Consider the following 16,892-nt stretch of genomic DNA (forward strand, 5'->3'; position numbering starts at 1 on the left):
ATGCTGGGATAGAGGGGACTTCATGCATCTTCCTGAAGGGAGCAAATTCCATGTTGCATCCCTGAGCACCAAACAGATGAAGAACTGTTCTTCTGTACTAAATAACCAAGATTCGTGTATCGGGGTCCTTTCTTAAGCAATTGGGTAACTGAGCAGGTTCATAATAAGATAGGCATTTTTCTGATTCTAAACATGTTCCAAAGCTCAGCACCAACATCTTAAACTTGGCCTGGGATGCAGTGGACAATAAATACATCATGGAATCCATTGCGGATAAATACCAACCCTAATTTTCTCATTCATGTGAAATTATGCCAAAACCTCCTAGTACTAAAAGAAGAACAAACCCTTTGTGCTAGTTTCTCAAAGTCCCTTCAACTGCACCACTAAATTTAAATTTCTTGATATTTAAAATAGGATTAACGGTGTCCTCGGTCAAAATTCACAGTCCTCTCAATTAAAAGAGAATTTAAAAAGAATACATCTGTATATTTCTCGCAATGACTTTATTTTGTCAAATATTTACACAGCATGCTAACAAGCAAAACAAAGTAAAACAATTTATCCTCCTTAAATATCCTGTTTGCTTGTCTCCAGTGAGATGCTCCATTTTCCATGCTTCTGTATGAATCATAATCACAAACCACTTAAAGGTTGAGAGGCTAATTTATATGGTAACAGATTACTGTTTACTTTAGCTAACAGGCCGAATGACAGAAAAAAGCCTTTGGTCTCATGAAACATTTCAGAGAGGGAAAAAAAATGAGAAGGAAAAAAATCAGGAAGCCTTCACTGGAGGTGGAAATGTGTCAGACAAATTAAATAAGACTGAGTGAAAATGCTCCCTTTAAAATGCATTCTCCCTCTCTATTCATAGACAGCAGAAAGGCAGTTTGGGGAAGATCTATTTATATTAAATGTTCCCCTTTTAAAATCAATTAATCAATCACTCAATCTATAAATTTTACTTATCATTTGATAGTAATTAAGCATTTATACTTATATACTGCTTCACAGTGCTCTACAGCCTTATTGCTTATTGCCGCCCAATAATCTGTGGGCAATACCTCGGAAGACTGAGTCAACCTTGAGCCCCCTTGGGATTGAACTGCTGGTAGTCAACAGAGTTAACCTGCAATGCTGCGTTCTAACCACTCTGCCACCACTGCTTACTGATGCCAGTATTTCTCCCTTTTCTTTCTTTTTCTTCTGAATTTGGGAGTGAAAATGGTCCTGTTGCTTTTCAATGTTCTCTTCCCTAGTGCATTGTGGGGAGGATAACATGGGGTGGGGTAGCACAGGGCAGTTCCAAAGGCTTGGCTAAGAGACAATAAGAGGAAATCTCTTCTGGCAATGGTCCTTTTCTCAGGGTGCATCCTCAAATGGGTTTGCTGCTATTCTCAAGGTTTTCTAGGATGCAAAATGGCAGCTGTCAGTGAGGATGCAGCTGAACAGTAAGTACATGTGGGAACTTTCCTGACTTCTTGACTTTTGACTTTTCCAATTTTTGTTTGAAAAGGTCACTGTTGTAAACTTTAATTTCAGTCAGTGAATGATGCAGTATGTGTCAAACCTTATTCGCAAGCACTCTTTAAAAATTTACATTTATGCTGAAACAATTTCATTGAAAACTGGACTCTGTGGAATTCAGTGGGGATTGCTTCGCAATACATGAGTTTAAAGTCTACATTAAAAATATTTGAAACACCTATTTGTGTAGCTGTGTGTGTGTGTGTGTGTGCGCGCGCACACACGCATGCAAATGCATAAAAGCAAACATATGTAGCTCTCCTAAAAGGGGTAATTTTATTGCAAGTAAGGGCAGGAAAGTAAAAGAAAAATAGAAAAGAAAGAACAAATGATACAAAGTAGCATTACAACAATTAGAAATACAATTATAAATTTTCACCTTACTCTAAGATTACAACTTGATTCTCTTCCTTCTATAATCTAACCCAGGGATGTCAAACTCATATTGTCATGATGGCATCATGTGACATATCGGGACTTTCTCCCCCTTCACTAAATCAGGTATGGACGTGGTCGGTGTGCGACGTATCCGGCCTGAGGGCTGAGAATTTGACAGTCCTGGTCTATCCTATCTAATCCTCAAAACCATAAAAAATATTTTTGTTTTATGCAAATTTCCATAAGGAGTTTCCAGTCAGCCATAAACATAGATATTGTTTTTTCTCTGAGCAAAGAAAGTAATTTTGGCCATTTTCATGAAGTTCTATCCCTTTGAATAACCACTCTTCTACTGCAGATAATGATAAATATTTTTATCCTTAAAAATCCTCTGAATCAGTCTATGTATTTGAATCCAAATTTTTCTAGCTTTCTTACAACTCCACCCAAAATGATAAAATGTCCTTTTTTGTTGTTCAAATTTTCAGCATAAATCTGAAGTCACTTTATACATTTTAGACAATGAATCTAGTGGCAAACACTAATAGCACATCACTTTATAAAAGTTCTCTTTAAGATTATAACAATGTAAATTTCAATCCTTTAAACCAGTGATCCCCAACCTTTTTTATGCTGCGGCCCGGTACCGGCATCAGCTGGGCGCCGCGAGCCCGGTACCAGCATCAGCTGGGCGCCGCCATCTTTTGATGAAAAGTGCTGGTGACTCACGGAGTTCATCAAACGGCGCATCTCGAGCTGGGTAGAATGGCGCCGCCATCTTTTTTGATGAAAAGCGTGCTTCCGGTGAGCATTCTACCTGGAAAAGCTCACCGGAAGCTACGCATCTTTTTGAAAAAGATGGCGCTTTCTACCCGAGAAAGCTCACCGGTAAGCACTTTTCATCAAAGGACGATGCCGCCAGCGTCCCGGTAGACCGGTGGTTGGGGACCCCTGCTTTAAACCACCTACTTTTCCCATTCTTTTATCTGTAGATATAATTTTAGTCTTATCATAATTTTTTACTTGTTCTATTGCTTCAAGTTTCAATAAAAATGTATTTATTTTAGCAACTACATGTTCATAATCTATACAAAATTCTACTTCAAACTTAGTCAAAACAATATATTCTTTTACTAAATCTAATAATTGTAATTAATAGAACTAGTGATAACTACTGTATATCTCTCTGCCATCAATTCCTCTCTTGATTTTATTTTACATTCCCCTGGACAAATTCATATCCCATACAGTGGTGGGATTAAAAAACTTTTACCACCAGTTTGGTGGGCATGGCTTGGTGGGCAGCTTTGCATGCACAAACACACCAAACACACACTTTGTGCAGGCACAAAGGCATTCCAACTCATCCCCTGCAAACCTGCACTCTCCTGGTCACTTCAGCAGCAGCTGCACAGCACTCTTCTGTGCCGCGCAAAGCAGCTGCACTTCAAAAGCAAAAGATAAAAATGACTATGGGAGCCCGGGCAAGTGGGTGGGCCCAACAGCAGAGTGGTGGAGAGAAATGGTTCGGTCTCCGCTGCTCATCACCGCTACTGGCTTGGCAGAAATGGGCCAAACTGGTAGCATATCACCACTGATCCCATATGAATGATACATATAACATAATGATTTTAAAAATCCACATTAACCTTGACTTCATCATATCACAAGTATCCATATCCCACAAATCTCCAAAGATTATGATTTGAAAGATTATGTCTTTCAAACTCCAAAATCCTTCTATTTCTCAGCAGCTCCCACTCTTTCATCCAAACTAAAGCTCCAAAATACAATTTCAAACAGTAAACCCACTCCTTCTCTTTCCTTTGCATCTTGTAACAGCTTATATTTGACTTGTAGGTTTTTTTCTCTTGACACATAAATATATACTTCTGCCACTGTTTAAATGCTATATCAATTGTCCATCAATTCTGTTTGATGTACTATTTTTATTTTTGTTAACATTTTCCTCATCTGTTTATTGATTGTAAAATATGTTAAAGCATCACATTCTTTAAATTTTTCCATTAATATTTCAATCCACTTTAAAGGATCTTCCATATTCAACACCAAGTCATCTGAAAAAGCCTTTAACTTATCAGTTTCTTTTTTTTTTATCTTTATTCCTCCAATCCTATCAGGAGACAGAGGGCATCTCTATCTTATTTCTTTTTGTATCTCATGCAGCTTTATTAGACCTCCATTAACAACTATGTGTGCTTTCTGTGAAGCATAAATCATTCTTACCTATTTTATTAAGTTCTCTCCAAAGATCATATCTTCCAAAACTTTGAAAAAAGAGAGCCCAATTCAAATAGTCAAAAGCCTTTTCTTCATCTAATAAAATCAATGTTGCTTGTTTTTCATTGTGTTGCTCCAAATATTCCAAAATGTCCAACACATTTCTAATATTATCCTTTAATGATCCTTTAGGTAAAAATCCACAAAAAAAACCCTCTCATGAATAAATTCTTGCAAAATTATTTTCAGTCTATCAGAATCATTGTAAGCAACTTATAGTCAGTATTCAATAATGAAATCAGCCTACAGTTTCTTGTTAAAGTTAAATTAGTCCCTCTTTAAGTATTAGTGCTATGTTGACCTCTTTCCAACACTCTACTATCTTTCCTCCCTGTAGAATAGAGTCCATTGTGTTTGGTAGAAGTTGTAAAAGTTCATCCTTGAACATTTTATAATAAAAACAGGACAATCCATCTGATCCAGGAGCTTTTCCTGGTTTAATCTTCTATATATTTTCAGAGATTTCCCCTTATTGTTATAGGTCCATTCATAATCTGTTTTTGTCCCTCTATAATCCTCAGTAATTTTGTTTATTTCATTATACTTGTCTATACAAAGTTTATGTTTATAGGCAATTCACTCATAGGTGGAAAATGTAAGCAGGTCTTCAAAGAATTGAATAAATTGAGCTCTACATTTGTATTTCAAATGCTGCAATATCAATCTTTTATCCATAGAAATGGTATGGAGGACATTTATGAGTATGATTGTCAAATTCCTTGTAATAAATACAGGTAGTCCTTGACTTATGTCCACAACTGAGCTCAAAATTTCTTTTGCTAAGTCAGACATTTGTTAAGTGAGTTTTGCCCCATTTTATGACTTTTCTTGATACAACTGTTAAGTGAATCACTGCAGTTGTTAAGTTAGTAATGTAAAGTGAATCTGGCTTCCCCAATGACTGCTTGTCAGAAGGTCACAAAAGATGATCACATGAACTTGGGACAATGTAACTGTCATCAATACGAGTCAATTGCCAAGCATCTGCATTTGAATGACATAACCATGCAGTGGTTGTAATTATGAAAAATGGTCATAAGCCACTTTTTTCAGAGCTGTTATAACTTTGAATGGTCACTAAATGAACTGTTGTAAGTCAACAACAGTATTTAATTAAAAAATATTATCCTCTGAAAATTGTAGCTTTTACTTTCTCCTACTTTCTCCCAAAACATGGTAAGCATAAGACATTGTAGTAACATATGTTTTAAAGAAGCATTATCTGCATCTCCAACAAAATGCTGTTTTTGACAGTCCTTTTCTATACAAACATAATGGGGTTCAATAAACTCTAAAAAATAAAGTATAAGTCTTAATTTGAAGTCCACTGGTACTCTTGCTATAAAAGTGAAGGCATTCTCCCACTGTATAGGCATTTAGTTGAAATACCTCAACTCCAAGTCATTGAACTCACAAGGCCGGCAGAAAAAACTCAGTTCCTGCAGTTTACTCACAAGGAGCAGCTGTCTGGAATGCAAGTAGGTGATCTCACAAGCTCTCCTTCATCCAGAAAGACTGTCCCAGATAAAGAAAAAAAATCATTGCCTGGTTTCCAATCTTTACCCTAATGCCATCCCCATGCCTTCAGGGATGATCAGTCTACTATAAATCTTCATAAGAAACCTTTCTATACATTTCAGTTTAGAGGTAAATGTTTACAGTGGTCATTCCCAAACTAAGTTTCCTTTATATGTGTGATCTTTACTTTTCAAAATTCTCTGCCATGACTTCCTTACTGGGAAATGTAATACCAGGCAGCAGCTATGGTATGGATTAAAGACTGGATCAATTTGGAAAATAAAAGAACACTGTTGATAGAAGGTCATGATTTGCAGAAAGGGTGGCATAGCTTTCTATGGGATTGGAAAAATAAACATCATGCATATTTTCAGAGACACATTATCAGAGACTCACTAATTCAGATAAGGAACAAAATTAAAAAGAATCATTATACCAAAATACCATACTGGTTATCAACTATGGAAGCACAAATATACCCAAATGCAATAGATCTGGAAAAAAAGAGGAGTTATAAAGATTCATTAGATGCACAAGGAAGGTTGAAAGTGATTCAAGAATTACATCAACAAAACATAAACATAAACTGGTGGTCATACATACAAGTTCAGGCAAAATATAAAAAAGACAAAGAACAATACAAATTTCATATGGAAAAACACCAATTAGATGGGATTCTACAAGGAATGGGGAAAAATGATTTCAAGAATATATAAATTTTTACTAGATTTTAAAGTGAAAGAGGAGGTGGACAAAGAAATGATGGTGGTATGGGCAAAAAATGTTGGCCACAATATAGATTTGGAAAATTGGGAAAAAAATGTGGGGACTAAATTACAAATTAACCATATCCACAGCATACAGGGAAAACCTGTACAAAATGTTCTACAGGTGGCACCTACCCCCCCGCTAGATTGGCAAAAATGTTTAATTTATACCTAATTGTTAGAAGTGCGGGGGGGAAAAGGCACTTATTTTCATATCTGGTGTACATGCCCAGAAGTGAAGAAATACTGGAATACAATCAGACAATGTCTAGAGAAAATTATAAATCAGAAAATTGAATTTAATCCAGAATTTTTTAAATTAGGTATAATAACACAAAAATGTAGTAAAAAAGATAGGTACATTATATTACATATACTAACAGCTGCAAGGATTTCATATGTGCAACTTTGGAAGGAGAAAAGGATACCATCAGAGGGCATTGTCATAAAGAAAATAATAGATTATATAGAGATGGACAGGCTAACGTTGAAATTAAAAGACAAAGAAGATTCCATATATTATAGAGCCTGGGATGCCTGGTATGAGTGGTTTAGAAATAAAAATAAAATAAAATGGCAATTAGTAAAAGAATGAGGAAGTATGTAAATATGTATATATGTTATAGACAAAAATGAAGTGTAAGATGAAATAGATTTGTAACAAGAGTAAGATGTAATGGTAATGGAATAAGTAATCATACATTGAAAAATGCAAAGAAATGTAAAAGATGCCTTGATGTTGACAACAATGCATATAGTTTTATTTTATGTTTTTAAACTTTGGAATATCAATAAAATATTTTTTAAAAGAACAAAATTCTCTGCCATGGTTGAGGTATTGGTTGAGAAATTTTGAGAGTTGTATCTGTAGTCAAGATGCCCAAGTTGATGAAATAAATGCAAAGCAGTTCAAAAGAACTTTTTCCCCTGGTTAATATAAACCACGTGGCAGTAATCCTCCACAACCAGTGTATAAACAATCAGGATCTTTTTCCAAAGCATGATAATTACAAGCCACTAAACTAATTATGCCTTAGTGCTTAATGGAATATAAGCTTGCACACGCATACATAAATAATGTGGTGGAGGTGTCCTTCTGTTTTCTTCCAGTGCATATCCCTAAGATTTTCTTCTAGTCCTTCCCGTGGTACCCTTCTACAGGTGTGTGTGTGGTGGGGGAGATCTGGCTGGCTGCTGTCATAATCCATTCTTTACCAAGAAAATCCCTTTGTGAAAAGAGGAAACCAGAGGAAAACGTCTATTCTCTGCTTTCTTGCCTTTCTGCAGGATGCAGAATGGGCAACTTGTTTGACAGATTAAATACCTTGTAGGAGTAGGATTTCAGAAGAAGAAGAAGGTGCAAGTCATTTGTTATGCAAATTAAGGCTAAAGGGGCTAGTGGAGAACTGAATGGAGGAAGGAGGAAAAAAATATTAAGAACTGTGCAGGCTTTAACCCCCAGGCAATCTTTCAAACATCCATACATACACCCACAGATATAATGCGAGGAGAACAAAAGATGACTAAGGATACCAAGTAACAGCTTTGATCAATCCATAATATAAATCATTAAAAAAATAAAATACAAACACCCAACAATCCTAATCGTGTCTATCTTTATATTATTCTAGATAGGTATTTACTTCTTCCAACATAGACGGATTTCTTACCTGGCTGAAGTCAGTCGCAGAAAAAAAAAATGTCTTCTCTGCTCAGGATGGAAGGCAAAATAATAAAAAGTACATAGAACTGCTCTTTTCAAAAGCTCATTTGAGATTGACAGAAGCCTTGTAGTTTCTCAGTACACACAATGTCAATTCCCCAGGCTTCACTGGTCTCTTCCTACTCTCTAGATTGTCCCCTTTTCTAAAAATGTGTATGTGCAGCCAACCATTGTGCTTTGTAGATCACCAGGACTGGAACTTAATAGAATGCACAAATCCAATTAATATTTAATTGTTAATCCAAATCAAGGAGCATTGCAGATGCAATTATTCAATAGGTAAATGCCATAATGTAAATGCTATTAATAAAACAATACTTTTGACTGATGAGAGGAGTTGACTAGACACTTGCTAGCATTTTGGAACTATTTTAATCCAGTGCATTAGCATGCTCATACATTTTAATTTTTGGATTGAAAATTCCTTTTTTAACAGAAGAATTTTAATGATCCTGATGTGAATATTTTTATCACACAAGTTTTCTCTAAATTTTATCCAACCTTCAGGCAAAAAAATGGGCAGAAAAACTGTGCTCCTAATGTAAAAAATACCTTTACACTTATGCCTTATTAGCAGTAAATATATACACATTGCTCACCTGTTTATGTGCATGGTCATAGGAGTTGATGTGATTGTCAAATTCTTGATGTTTGTAATATTGTTTGTCACAAAGTTCACAATAAAAGTTAGCTTTAAGGTCTTCCAGAGCCTTGGCTATCGTATTCTCCTTTTCAGCATAATCCTATGGAGAAACAATGGGGAGAACAAATGTTATTTTGATTTTACAGAGCCAAGGCTCTTGTGCTTTATATATTAATCCAATTTGTTAACACATATAACAAAAAACTTACAACTACTCATTTTATCAGCAGCGAGAAACAGATCTTTTTGCACTCTTCAATTTGCACTCTAACTGATGCATAACTTTAAACTTTTTAGGAGACACATGGCTTAAAAATATTTTTAATCTTATGAAAATGAAAATAAATAAAATGAATGTTTATTTTGCCTAAGGCTATATTAATGTTAATTTCCAGGAGATAAACACACAGAGACACAGGGACATACATTCACAGTCAAAGCTTGCACTGAATAAATATGTTTTAGCGGAACACATATGGAGATTAAAATATTCATTTAATTTTGTTGTAGGGCTGCTTTCATTAAACAATAATAAACTGCTGAATATGAGAAAAGAGATCATTAAGACTGGGATTGAATAATTATTTATTTCAAGATTCAAAAATTTACCTGTGATAGGCTCAATGTTGCAGTTGACAGGGACAAAAAACAAATACTTAACTGTTGGGCCTTCAATACCAATGGAAGTATTGAAAACACTACTTCTTGTAGGTGGCATCAAGTCAAGCTCACCTCCCAGCAGCTACAAGGAAAATCATTCTTATCTTGACTTGTCTCTAGCAACCATCAATAGCTGTGTGAATTTTCTGACCACAAAGAAACTTTTTTTCCCCCAACCTCCTCAACCTTGCCAAGCATTCTTATTTTTCCCCAATCAATCACCTGGTCATGTCTAAACGTGTGACATTTGTTTCCTGATCATTGCTTCAAGGAACAATTTAGTCTTTATTTGCTTTGGGAGTGATTAATTGGTTCATCTTATATTCCATGGTACACTTAGTAACATCTTCCAGGTACATAATTTGAAGGCACCTGCCTTCTTTTTCTTGCTCTTTCTCAATGTCCAGCTTTTAACACCAGAAAAAAACATTGTTTTGACAATTTTGATGTTTGTTGTCATGGACATATCCTTAGTATAATTCTTCTCATGAGAATACTTTTTTTCCTCCAGCACACTAATCATCTGAACCAAAAAAAAAAAGGTAATCTGTCTACACTTCTCATTTCTTTACAGCCAACTGTAAGGTCAATATGCATGTAAATTAACACTATTCTTATCCTTTAAAATACTTAACAGTAATCCACATTTTCATTTTCTTCATGAAATCTTCTAGGTCCTCCTAACCTATTGACTTATGAAATAACAACACCTACAAACTTAGATGTTAATGTTTCTGCCTCCTGTTTTGATTCCACAAATCATCACTTGCAATTTTGCTATTTCTTATGATACATCTGTTGCACCAGGTAAAGGGTTATGAGACCAATATGCATCTTTGTCCATTCACTTCCACATGCTAAACCACTTTGTTTCTCCAGGCACAGTTCATACAGTAGCTTCTTGTTCACTCTAGTGGTTTCTCAGAAGTATGAACAGGATTTTTTAGCTTAATGTATTAGGCATGACTTATACAATCAATGGCATTTTATACTCAAAAAAGCATTGGTAAATTGTGTTCTTAAGCCCCCATTATCTATCTCATGGGTATCAAACTTGTGGCTTCATGCAGCATCACATGAGATATTGGGACTTTTTTCTCCTTCTGTAAACTGGGTGGGGCAAGGCCAGCACATGACACATCCAGCCCACAGGATGTGAGTTTCACACCCCTGATCTATCTACTGTTAGCTATTTGATCGCATATCCCTCTGCTTTTTTGTAATTCGAATGTTCATTTTTCCTTTCTTTTTCCAAGCAAGGACTTATTCTTTTTTATAAGGATAAAGTAAGATGCTTACTTGAGGGATTAATATACCGATTTAGCAATTTGCTCATTCCATTCTATATTTTGCCTGTTCGTTTGCCATTTGCCATTAGAAATATATAACGGCTACTGTGACATGTTCAACTGCTGATTGAACAACAGTATGTATGTGGGTGAATGGCTGTGGAGAAAGAGAGTCTATATGGAACAAAAGAGAAGGAAATTATTCTAATGTTCTAGTTTAAACTACATGGATACTCAGAATAATCCCCCTGAATCCTATAATAACAAAATAGGTAGAATAAGAGGCCATGCTGCTTTCTTCTTCTTTATCTATGTTAAAAAATATTGTCAAAGAGTATTTTTTAGAACAGGGGTCTCCAACCTTGGCTACTTTAAGCCTGGAGGACTTCAACTCCCAGAATTCCCCAACCAGCTTTGCTGGTTGGGGAATTCTGGGAGTTGAAGTCCTCCAGGCTTAAAGTTGCCAAGGTTGGAGACCCCTGTTTTAGAAACTGTACACATTTTTATAATTGCCATAAAAAACAATAGGAATACACATTTGGCCCACCTGTATTATTAGTTGTAAAAAAGAAAATGTGGCATGATTCAAACCATAACCCATAGCAAAACACACACACACACACACACACACACCCTTCTGCAATACTTTCCTTGCTATTGACTTGAGTTTCTCTTTTTTCCTAATGCATAAGTACAGTAAGCAGTTCTGCATTTGATAATCTGCCAACAGACAAAAACAATGTATACTAATTTCATTAATGACATCCTTAAAATCTCAATAGCATTACTAGGAATTATCATGAAATACATAACAACTTTTGCATTTGTCTAATGAGTGTAGAATATGTAAGCGCACTCAAAAAAGAACCAATAAATTGTGCATTATTCATAGCAAAGAATAAAAAAATAGTAAACATATCTAGTAGGCAGGCATGCCACTGAGGCAAATCTGCATTAATCTTTAAAGCTAGCATTAGCCATTCAAAATTGTTTCAAAATTCAGATGTAGTCCTCTGTTTAATGGCACAAACGGCAGCAGATTCTGTCTTTGACATACAATGCCTTTTCTTCACATGCTTTCTTTCACTCATTTGATATGTTTGTGGATGTATCCACTCTTCCAACTTTATTAGCTCTATTGGAACTTTAAAGCAAAAAAAAAACACTTTGTAGTTTAATAGGTCTACTAGAGCCGAATTACAAAATTTCAGATCACAACTCTATGTCAGTAGGTTTCTTTCTTTTCTATTGAAAAGTCATCTGGATCTTTTCAACCCAGATCTGGTAGTCTTAAAATTACAAACTAATCACAACTCTAGAACATTATGAGAAACTCTCCCATTTTTATATGAAGCTCAGAATAAAGCTCAATTTGCATTGTAGGGGAGACAGGTGTGCTTTATGACTGCATCACTTAGCAATTGAATTCCAGGTCTAATTATTGTAGTTAACCGACTAAATATATACCTATACAGTATGTGGGAGAACAGTTCTAGGTATACTGCAGGCCTCCATATCCTTACTTATTTCCATTAATTAACAAATTCCATTTGCTGTTAGAAAACAGTAAATAATTAAAAACCAGCAATTTTCTATAACTTTTTTTTATTAACTTTCTATTCAAGACACAAATGCCAATGTTCTAATAATCCTATTTCAGTCACATTATGTGAAGATTCAGCTCTCTAGAAAAGGCTGTGGTGCTGGAAAACATGGAAGGAAAGAGAAGAAAATGTTTTGACCCATAGCAAAGTCAGGTGGTCTCAGTTACTGGAACTATGGATGCATTATTGGAAAATATGAGGGACCAGTTTGTGGATAGATCTTCAAAAAGAAAAGAGCTGATACTGACTTGATGGCACATAATCAATCTATTTTTTATGACTGGAAAGTATTTTTAGATTGAGGTGGAGATCTCACTGAAATTCTTCAAAATTTTGTTTTTATACTGAATAATGTAATTTAACAGTGAAATTAATCATAATTAATTGGACTGTTTATTAAGTTTGATCCCGCCAACATTCTTGTATATGGGCATCAAAGACCTAATTAAGTGTCTGTCTTAAATTATCTGTAAAATGTAACAAATCTTACAACACCAATAAAATAAAATAAAAAAAAAACAAATCCAGAAATAAAAATAAAACAAAAATCTTCCTTGCTTGATACTATTTGTGCTATTTCCAAATAAACAGTATATGGATTTTTAAAAGGTTAAAAATGAGTAGTGGATGTTTGATTGCTGAACTAAAAATTTGTACAAAATTCTACAAAATTCTTATGGGCACACCCTGAGAATGACTCCCCCCCCCCTTTTTTTTTAGAAAGAAGAACCTGAAACATACCAACCATAGCTTTAACAATGTTAATTCAATTTTATATAAAAACAATTCTTACTAAAGTTCGTGTTGTGTTGGGCCAGAGAAGAATGATTGCCACATGCTGCTTGTCAAACATATAAGGTGTAATGTATGGTGCATCATCTATGTCCCTTACAAAGCCTTTAATGAGCCTTTTAGGATATTTCCAAAAACTTAATCTGACATATAATTCATTTCATCCAGGATGAATGTGGGGCAGCAACATCTGTGGGGCAGCAACACCTTCTCAATAATCTTATTTATAAGTGGCAGATTGGATATTTGGTTGATGGTTAACTAAGATATACAGAATGGCTTTTCAAGTAGAAGACACATTAATACCTCCTTCATGGCCTGTGACATTATTTCCTCACTTTCAAAGACACTTCCTGGCTTCTGGATCCAAGTTGTTGTGCTCTCTCTGGCCACCTATATTTTCCAAGAAAGGCAAGGATCTAATTTATGGGTAGGTCCAATCATTAGAGGCTAAACACTTGGGCATTTGGTAGGGGATTCCCAGGATCAGCCCATTTGCCTATCTTATTTAACTTGTACATAAATCAGCTGGGAAGTCATTCCTCAGGATTAGTTTTTATATTGTTATAGCAATACCAGTTCTATGGTCTTTCTTTTATGCTTATTAGCATGCTTGTTTAAATTAATGTGGAATTCCTTATTTTAGCCTGTTAACTTATCATTGATTATTAATTTTGGTAGATAAGCAGTTGTTTGGTATTCTGCAGAATATTTTAATTCAATTCAATCTTATTTTGATTTAATCTGTTAGAGCTTATTTAAAGTGTTATTTATTGAACACCCACACCATTATTAAAGCTCTGGTTTTATCAGATTATTTAAATGAATAATCTATTTCGTTTGCTGCTATCTCTGAAATTTGATTAAGCCCAGATGACACTGTGCCTGTTCCTGTTTCCAGTTAGTATAGGCTCTTAAACTTTTAGCATAGGAATGGCAATTTGGCTTTACTACTTAACCAAGATTCCAAATATTTGCATTTGCCTTCAGAAGTTACCAGTATTTCTTCTTAAATTCTTAGTTACTGAGTTGACATTTTCATTACAGTGTTTAATTGCAGCGTAATACACAGACTATTTGTCTCTAATAGTCATTTTATCAAGGGATTTTCCTTGTGACTTTTTGCATCAGTATTGTTGCTTGAGGATTTTAACTTTTTAATCCTTATACTTTTGCATCATTTATTAAATTTTTGTGCTGTCTGACTCCATACTACTTTGGTCAATTCTCAATTATCAAAGATATTACAACAAAAGCAATAAAACATAAAGATAAAAGATGGCAAGTACAATAAAGCAAGTGTCTCATTCTCCTTTGCTAAAGGCTTGGGTGAAGAGCCAGGTGTCCACAGCTCTTCTAAACAACAGCAAATTGGGGGGAGGGGCATCCAGATTTGAGGGGAAATTTATTCCAGAGGGCAGGCATAGCTAGAGAGAAGGAACACTTCCAGGATCCTAATAGATAACTTTGTTTAATCAAAGGAACCCTCTACATACCAAGCCTATAGAATTGATTCAACAGGGTAGCTGCTATGAGGTAATCAATCCTTATGCCAAGCCTTACCCATCATTGCCTTAGTCATTGCCTTATGTTGGGTAGCCTTCACAGCAACCCTATGTAGACCATTGAAAAAGTCAAGCTTCAAGGTAAGTAGGACATGACTGCCTGCCTGAACAGGGTTTTTCTTTCTGAGCTAGGAGATTCTGTTACTGCTTCACCAAGTCAAGTTGTGCAAAGGCCTTGCTAACTATAGATGATACTTCAAGCAGGCTCTATGAGTCCAGGAAGACCTGTGGATTGCATACCAACTTTGAAGGGAAAATACAACCCCATCCAAAGTCAAAGTTGAAATATCCCCAGAACTGGCTGTTCAAATACTGAAAGCCACTTGGTCTTAGTAAGATAGAGCAGGAGACAATTCATCCCCATCTAAATCCATACAGCTTCCAAATACAGTAGAACCTCTGGTCACAAATGCTTCTGACCATGACCAAATCAGGTCCTGACCAAAAAATTCACATTTTTTTTCCCAAGGCCGATTTCCCCTTCCACACCATTTTTTTGTAAGCATCAAATTTTCAAAATTAGGTTCAATTAACCCAATTTGGTTGTGACCAACATTATGGAATGAATTATGGTCATGACCAGAGGTTGTACTGTATTGGGAGAGAACTTGAATAGTCTCACTTGGCTGCCCATGGTTGAATGACATAAAGATATCAACGGTTTTAGTAAGGATGTTTATGCTTTGGAACTTTCCTTTGTCCTAAGATGGTTATCAGGAGTTTTAGTAAGGATGTTTACACAGTAGAACCTCTGGTCATGACCATAATTCGTTCCATAACTTTGGCATTTTTTTGTCTTCTAATGTTTCATCTTCAGGAATTTCTGGGTCAGAAGTCATGTTTGATCACCACCTGAGTATGTGTTTATGACCAAATTCAAAAATGTTGTGAATTTTTTTGGTTGGAATCCGATTTGGTCTGGTCAGAAGCATTCATGACAGATATTCTACTGTATCTTGCAAATTTCCTTTGTCGGAAGTTGGTTAGAAACACTTCCCAACTCACACACCCAAAAACATTGGTACAGTAGCACCTTCAATTTAATTTGGATTCAGAATTTGTACTAATTACTAAATAAGTGGTAGTTAAACCATCGCTGAAGCTCATTATACAATATATGTCAGGTCCTTTTCATTTGTGTATCTATTATGTTCATTTATTCTGATGTTCTTGACTAGGTTAGTTAATTATTCTTTTGTATCATATTTTCTAAAACCTGCTTAACTCCACCTCCTTAAAAATGCTTTGGATGCTTCATTTTGTTCTAATTATTGCTGAATGTCTTCTCTTTTATCTTTGTCCAAAATCACTGAACAAGTTGTTCTCAGCCAAGTTTTCTTCTTTGTCCTTCTACCTGAGTCAGCATTAATTCCAGTTCTTAATAATTTGCTCATGATTCTGGCAATTTATTGATCATCATGATTAGTATGGTTGGATTTTTCTGCAACAAAATTATCTGCTACAATGTCCTACCAGTCAATGACTTCTTCAGTTTCAACCATCACTATACAACACACAACAGATACAAACTCAATGTAAACCATACCAAACTTGATTGCAGAAAGTATGACCAGCAACAGAATGGTCAATGCCTGGAATGTACTACCTGGCTCTGTTGTTACATCCTCTAACCCCCATTCCTTTAACCTTAAACTATCCACTATTGACTTCACCCCATTCTTAAGAGGTCTATAAGGAGCATGCATAAGTGCACAATTGTGCCTTATGTCCCTGTCCTATTGTCCCCATTTATTCATACCTATTTCCTGTATTCTTACTCATGTATATACTTATACCTATTATCTTGTAAGTGATTGAGAAATAAAATAAATAAATAAATAAACATCTGATACTCTTGATCTGTTATCATTTCTGAATTCACTAAGCATCTGTGATATATTGGTTTAAATATTAAACTTCCCATTACAGTGGGAAGTGCAAGGGTCTCTGTTCTAGGCCTTTCTAGATATTTGTGATCATCCATCAGAATTCAGTCTGAAGTCCACCCTTGTTTATCTAAAGGACATTGTCATCAATTTATTATTATTTCTTATTTTCAATTTAACTGTTGAATCTTCATTGTGAAAATGGTACAATCACATCCTCCAGCTCTTGAAGCTGC

The 16,892-nt window shown here is 35.3% G+C and overlaps 1 protein-coding gene across 1 annotated transcript in view; it reads right to left on the reverse strand.

The window, feature by feature from the left end:
• Positions 1 to 16,892, reverse strand: part of ZNF804A (zinc finger protein 804A) — a 252,906-nt gene that overhangs the window by 60,413 nt on the left and 175,601 nt on the right. Inside the window, exon 2 of the mRNA XM_026667885.2 lies at positions 8,817 to 8,960. Coding sequence (XP_026523670.2) covers positions 8,817 to 8,960 — 144 coding nt within the window. The remainder of the gene's footprint in view (positions 1 to 8,816; positions 8,961 to 16,892) is intronic.

Source organism: Notechis scutatus, chromosome 1 (genome assembly GCF_049901735.1).
Source record: "Notechis scutatus isolate UNSWTSFEM ecotype Mainland chromosome 1, rNotScu1.2, whole genome shotgun sequence".
In the NCBI taxonomy this organism is placed as follows: domain Eukaryota; kingdom Metazoa; phylum Chordata; class Lepidosauria; order Squamata; family Elapidae; genus Notechis; species Notechis scutatus.